Here is a 7403-nt window from a genome sequence, read left to right as displayed (position 1 = left end):
GTTTTTGTGATGTATATATCACAAATATACTAGAGATTATACAGTAAAAAAAAAAAAAAAAAAAAAACAATGGACATTTATAGACTGATGAGCTGAACTCCCATCTCTGAAAGAATTTTTATTACCATTTTAAAGGGTTTAAAAGAACAGCCCAGTAACAGAAAATAAACTATTAGCTCATATAAGTTAAAAATGAAAAACCAAAATGTGACACAGAAACTGTCAAGCAAAGTGAAAGTCAAACTCCAGAAAGTGATGAGTATATTATGAGAACGTGTCATTCCTGCTGCACTCTTTTTAGGACTGCCTAGAGGGGATTTACTCACGCAAACCTGTCATCCCTCTCTGAACCTGCGCTCCCTCCTCTCTAAAAGAAGCTGGGATGTGTGCATGGTTGGGGTGGGGTGGGGTGGGGTGGGGGTACTCCGATCGTCCCACCTCCCTCCCAGTCAAGACGCTTCCAAACTCGCGGAGCGCAAACTCTCCAAAGAGTTTGCAGCTACCGCTTCAGGACTCCGCCGAGTTTGAAGCACGAGAGAAAAAGTTTCTCAGAGAAACCAGAGTGCGGGGAGCGCGTCCGGAATGGCGAAGAGGCGGAATGATCCTCCAGCCGGACAGCACATGTGAGCCAAAAGACCACCGGTAACGCTTTTTTTGATCACTTCAGAGGAGACGGTCAAAGGGCAGTGAGGAGACGAGCCAGGGTGAAAGAGAAATAAAAGTCATCCGAGAGCTGTCTGTCACGCGTGTCTTGTCACCTCGACACGATGGTCTTTCCGCCGGGAATCAGCTGGCTCTTCCTGAGCGCTCTCCTGCAAACTGTGGCACCCTGGGGCGCAGACAGCCCGAGCAGACCGAGACAGTGCGACCCACCAAAGTCGGTGAGTCGTGTGGGTCACTTTTACAAGTCAGGGTCACCCTGGGTTTACTGTAACAGACGTTTAATCAGCTCAGGACATATAAGACACTAAAAGACAAGTTTATTATTGCTACAAACTGAAGGACGGCTACACAGAGTTGAGACACTTGTTGTGAAAACATGCCTGTTTGTTATTGTCACGTTTTTGTTTTTTTAGTAACCTTTGTCAGGAGGCTGTCGTTGCTTATTTTTGGGGAGAGACACTACAAGAGAAGGACGCAATAAATATAGCTTATCCTTATTAATACATTTGTCTATTTAGAGGGTGTAAACGGGATAACTTTAAAAGGAGATATTGTTTATTATTATCCGCCTTTGACTGTTACGCAGTGATATTTGAAAAGAAAAAAAAAACTTGTGAATGCAGAAATTAAAATTGAAAGATGACTAAACTGATCGCAAAATGCAAGCTTAAAAATAATAATAATAATAATAATTATTATTATTATTATAATGATAGTGATAATAATATCATGGTTGAGTGATGTACAGTTATTTATGAACTGCCTCGGAAACTCTGGAGCTGTGGTGCAGCTATAGGTCCGGGCCTGTGCCAGCAGAAACTGTTACCGCTCGCCAACTTCATGGCTGTTTATGTGACAAACGCAAACGGGGGAACACCCACGGGTGACTTGACTTCATTTGGAAAAGTTTCATTGACCTTTCCAGCAGTGATCGCGTTTCACTACAACACACGGCCCATTAAAGCACTTATCGGACATATTGGTAAAATTATGGATGTGGCTTGAACTCGTACAGTGAGGAAGTGCAGCAGCTCAGACGCAGCTCAGTATGCGTGTGCTCTTCCACACCAAAGGGGTGGAAATGTTAATCATTATTGCAGCGAGGATATCTAATTCCTCGATTTCCTGCAGAAAAACACACAGCTCCAGAAACAGCGGTTTTAATAATGACACTTGCGCATGTTATTGAGGATATCTTTAAGGAATCGTTTAAAGATCACAGGCTTCTAATTCATTAATGCATCACGTCCTGTGTGCGGATCTGTTGTCAGAGATCACTGAAGGTTCCCTCGCTTCATGTGATTTGTAATGCGTCAGTACAGTGCTCTCTGTTTTCAGTTAAGAGTAATTACCCCCATAAAACGGAGGCCTGCACGTCAGGGCTCTCCAGAAAACACCGCGCTGCCTTACCAGAGGGGATTTCGCCTCCTTCCACGTCGAAAGGTCTTCGTTTATGGATAGACTGCGCATATCGTTGCAAGTGCGACTTTGCTCTATAGTTTCCGTATCTTGAAAGAAATGTGATGGGGCGATCGCCCAAACCTTTCTCGGTGCTGCGCAGTGCCGGTGGGCCCGGCCAACGTGAAAATTAAGTTAAAAGAAAAGCCTAGTAACAAATCCCGTTTAAACGTTTAAGAGCATCTGCAAAAGCATATACGCGCTGTTCTGAAATACAATACGGCACTTTTGATTTATTTTGTCTGGTCGGAGGCTGTGCCAGAAATCACTGTACGTTCAGAGCAATTAATTATGACGATAGGAGAACATCCCACAAAACGACTCGACTGGCTTTTGGCTGCGATTTGCGAAGTTTAAATGACAAAGGCATTGCTGGCAGTGCGCAACGTGACTGGAGCCCAGCTGAAGGGAATCCTGATTAAAGTGTAGAAGTAAACATTTTCTAAGAATAACTTTATTTTACAGTAATGGGTTTCATCCCTCAAATGTCTGATTGCGCTGCGTGTCAGAAGCCAGGAGTTTGATATTGTTTATAAAAGTTAATTCCTTTTTTCAAATTTGAATATTGCCAAGATCAAAGTCATAGCAGAGCACACTTGTAGAGGACTTAACAAGAAACATATTTTCAATGCAATGGAGCCTATGTGCTCATTTAGAATGACTGTAATGATTTCATTTCCATCTGACATTGTTTTCTATAAAGATAACCACAATCGACAAAGCTTCCTCTGATACAACCCGCAGAAGGCTAGAACGGGGCTGTACTTCAGGCAGTCACAGCATCACATCTCGCTGCCTGGCGTAAAAAATGTCACAAACAAACGTATCACAGAGAGGTCAGGATGGAGAGCAGGTTTCTTTGGGGTTTTGGCTTTTATGAGCTCCAGAGTAGTATATTTGCACTGCAGTCTTGAAAATGCGTCCCAGGCTGAAAGGGGCTTTGGCAACCGAGGTATGCACCTCAACAATACACGGGGGTCTGTTTACAGGCCAGAAGGCCCCTCTATAAACTCTCTGCCTGCTCCACAGCAGCGAGACTCGCAGCACAGTCCAGAGCCGACTAGACTTCATACTTCCCCCTTCCCTCATCTCCAAAGTGTATTTTAATCTGTAACTTGTCGACCCGAACCAGTAAACCACAACAGAGGAAAAATGTGTCAGTTTTAATTTTAAGGCAAGTTGAATTTGCACCAGCTTGATGGTTCTGGTATTTTTTGTGTCCCTTTGCTCTCAAATCCATACATCCATTTTTTATTCACCCCCCTTCTTTCTTCCTCTGCCTCTTCCACAGCAAAGTGACATGAACTCTTTCCTGTGGAGAGTAAAGCGTGCAGCTCCGCATCCGCCTTCTTACTTGTTCGGTACCATCCACGTGCCCTACACCCGAGTCTGGGATTTCATCCCCGACAGCTCAAAGCAGGCATTCCACAGCAGCAATAATATTTTCTTTGAGCTGGACCTGACTGACCCGTTGACCATCTCCAAACTGACCAGCTGCCAGCTGCTTCCCCACGGAGAGAACCTGCAGACCCTGTTACCTCGAGACCTGTACCGCCGCCTCAAACGCCACCTGGACTATGTCAAACACATGATGCCTTACTGGATGACTGCCGACCAGCGAGGTCGTGGCCTGTACGCTGACTACCTGTTCAATGCCATTGCCGGGAACTGGGAGAGGAAGAGACCTGTGTGGGTGATGCTGATGGTCAATTCGCTGACAGAATGGGACGTCCGCTCCAGAGGGACACCGGTGCTGGACCTGTTCTTGGCACAAGAGGCTGAGAGAGTGGGAAAGACGACAGGGGCAGTGGAAAGAGTGGAGGAACAGTGTCACCCCCTCAATGGCCTCAACTTCTCTCAGGTAAGAAGAATGAACAAATGTATTTTTGCTTTTTTTTCCCCCGCCTTGGGTTCCCTGTGTGTACACAGCTGGACACGCTGGAGAAAATGCAAGGACAAGCCAGGCCTAGCGCGGTCGTGGGCAGATCCTAAGATTGCGTCCTTTTATTTATCCTTCTGCCTGTAGTAAAGACCCTCTGAAGTCAAGCAAGTTGTATTTATAATCCACAGTAAAAGTTAAGTGTATGGACAGACACTGAGTGTTGTGTCTGAACGAAAAAGAGAATGTGAGAGAGGACAGTGTAAGGAGAAAGAAGCGATTAAAATCTGTCTGCTGGAGACGGCTTTACGGTTATGGATGTCCCTCCACCTCACTAAACAAACACACTCAACAGCTGAAACTGCAGGAAGGGTGACAAGCTGACAGATTAAAGAAGGTGAGAGGAGCGGTGAGCTCTGTCGTTTATCAGGCTGTCTGGCTCTCAGCTGTATTTCTGGGACTGTCCTGGAACAGTAGACAGAAAGATGAGCAAAATAACCTCGCTGCTTGATGAGCAAAACACGGGGAGTTTCTTGCATGATGCAGAAAAAGACGGGAACACACATCTATTTAAAGAATTAGCCCGTTGGAGGTCAGTTAAGATGGAGGCTGGAGACCATATTTCAAACTGTGGGAGGTCACAGAAAATCTTTTTTGACAGCAAGATGAAGATGCTCTGTTCTATTTAATCTGCAAAAAAACAACCTTTGATCTGCATTTAGATGGAAAAACATCTCGGTATGTGTATTCATGAAGCACTCTCAGCCAAACACATGTGCCTTGCATGTACAGCACGCCACACACGAAGGCACACTGTAGGCGTGCGACGCTCCATACGGGCACATTCACAGCGCCGTGCAACAGAATCTGTGAGGGTCTGAACCTCCATGTGACAGGACGGAGGGCTCCGGAGCTAATTTGAGAGGCAGTGGACTTCCAACCTCTCCTCTTTCATCAGCACCTCCTAACTACGCTGTCAAAGTCGGACTGCATGCCCTGCACATGCCAAGAGCTTTACTGCCCCTAGAAATAAGCTCTGCATGGCACACTGTATTTCTCAGCAATGAAGAGGACTAGTGCTAACACTTCTGGAAGAGTGCAGAGTTTTTGTCTTTTATATGTAGACATGGGCTCCTCTTATTATCTTAAATGATCCACATCTCTTATCTGTATTAGTATAAATTATTTTTAATATTATCTGCATATCACAGGTGTTAAAATTCAGATAGTAATTTAACTGCCATTAAAATTCACTCTGAATTTGATCACATGTGACTTGAATTTTACCCGACTCCCCTGCATAAGTATCATTGGACTTGTGAGCTTCTGGCCCCCTTGTTTCCAGATATGTACGAGCACAATTTAGAGCTGAACTGAATCTGACATGGAAACCATTATCCCCAATTATTATAATTTGTGACTTAATCCGAACACTATGGTTGATTGGATCCTTCTATGCTCAACTGTAACAAAAATGAGGTCAAAAGGATGGATAGATCAAGAGTCAAAAAGAAAATGCGTGGGTGGGGATTAGAAGAAGGAAAAGTGAAACACCAGAGAGAGAAAGTCAGATATAGAGACTGACTGGAAAGAGCGCAAGAAGGTGGGGTTGAAATGCATCGTCTACATGTGTGCATCGTCTTGCTGCGAACACTAATCTGAAACATGAGCAAAGGGAGATCCGAATTGGGAAAAAATCCAAACCTTGCTGGCCCGCATATTATTTGTTTCCAATAAAAAAGTAGCTGCATACGTCCTGAAACTCTGACGTCAGCCAGAGGCTCTTAGAAGCATGGCCTCTGGTGATTTATCATCTGTCACACCGTAAGCTTCTCATAGGCACCTGGTCTTAATGGTACTGGTGCAGTGGAGCTAGGAGCTAGGACCACTGGGAGATGGGTGGTCTCGAGGAACTGGCATTGCTGGGGGACCCATGACCTCAGAGGAAGCCGTTTTTGCACAAAAAAAAAAAAAAAAAGTAAAGCAAATACGTAATTCCTCTTGGTAATAGGCAGATGGGATGAAGCGTGTGTTTTTTTTTCAAGCTGCAATATATTCTCTTTGTAGTGGGCGTGTTGGTGGTAGTGGTATTGTGTATGCCAGCACCTACTTTAAACCATTGTGGTCTAACAAGAGCTCTGTCTGTTTGGGACCTCTCCGTGGCCTCTTTAGATCACAGAGAGGTGTGGATATCGCTGCGAGAGGCAGTTTAGAGGCTGTGGAAACAAAGGCAGGTCATGGTGCATGGTTCTTCTCCAGTTCTTTGAAGGTCGATCTAGGTTGACAGCTGGGCGGGCCGTCCTGCACCAAACGCTTTGAGCACAGATTGGAAAAGGCTGGAGAAAGCTTAGTCAGCTCAGAGAGTACAAGCTTCACGACTGTACTGTAGCACCACGAGCCAGAATCACATCGCATGCTTTCTTTAACTCATGGATGAATCAATGCAATATTGGGACTTATCAAGTAAATTGATTTGACTTTTTTATATAAATGAGTGAAAATCCATTTATGTAACTGAGAATCAGCATGCTCCCATGATGTTTAACTAGAATGGCTCTAATTCAAGGCTTCTGCAGCCTGTGAGCCTCTCTCATTCCCACCAAATAAACACCCATATTTATTTTCCCGGGGTCACATTGCAGCCGAGGCCACTGGCCCATGTCGAAGAGAAATTACATCATATCGCTGGCGCCTTTCTCCTGGGCAGGGGTCACGGGTCACAGTGGGAGGTGGTAGAGCAGCCATGAGCAGCAGAGCAGTAAGGAGACTGGCAGTCTGCTGGGGTCAGTCTGGGCACTGCTGAGCAGGCAGGCAGCGCCCAGTATGATAGAGTTCCTGGCTCAACCTCTGACCAGGTTGAGTTTCCATCAGATCAAGCTGCTTTGTGGTGTGATTTGCGCAAACAGAGAGAGAGAGAGACGGCTGGATATTGGTGCACTACACCTCAGGGTTGGAGAGGGTAAAGGTTTTAAGGGATAGCGGGCGACAGAATCCGGTTACCTCTTAGCAAGAGGGCATCCTCCTTCCAGGGAGTAAGTGTTTACAGCTTCAGTGGCAGTCTGATGTGTCTGTTTATATCAGTGCAGCTCCCGTGCCGTCCTGCTACACCAGCAGACATCAGCCCGAGGCTTTGTGTCGAGCTGACGCTGCAGCCTCACACATGCCGTGAGTCACAGTGGGGCACTCTCAGGCTCGGACATGTGGCCATAACATCACAGCAGTACGTGTTTTTTGGTGGTAAAATAATGTCTAATGTGATGAGATTAAATTTTTTCCAGTATAAGCATGAAATCGTATAATGAAAAATGCATACACATAGTGGTCATAAAGTGCAATGTTTCTCCGTCTCTGCCAGAGACATTTACTTAAGCTGTGTCTAAACCCACAATCTGTGTTTCCCACA

At 45.3% G+C, this 7403-nt stretch overlaps 1 protein-coding gene across 1 annotated transcript in view; it reads left to right on the top strand.

Moving 5' to 3' along the window:
- The first annotated feature begins 455 nt into the window (after positions 1 to 455).
- The window catches only part of trabd2b (TraB domain containing 2B), a 66832-nt gene continuing 59884 nt past the window's right edge, over positions 456 to 7403 (top strand). The window contains exons 1-2 of the mRNA XM_047588125.1: positions 456 to 881; positions 3413 to 3982. Of these exons, the coding sequence (XP_047444081.1) occupies positions 768 to 881; positions 3413 to 3982 (684 nt within the window). The 5' untranslated portion in view covers positions 456 to 767. The remainder of the gene's footprint in view (positions 882 to 3412; positions 3983 to 7403) is intronic.

Source organism: Mugil cephalus, chromosome 6 (assembly GCF_022458985.1).
Source record: "Mugil cephalus isolate CIBA_MC_2020 chromosome 6, CIBA_Mcephalus_1.1, whole genome shotgun sequence".
Lineage (NCBI taxonomy): Eukaryota > Metazoa > Chordata > Actinopteri > Mugiliformes > Mugilidae > Mugil > Mugil cephalus.
This window is presented reverse-complemented; position numbering and strand designations above follow the sequence as displayed.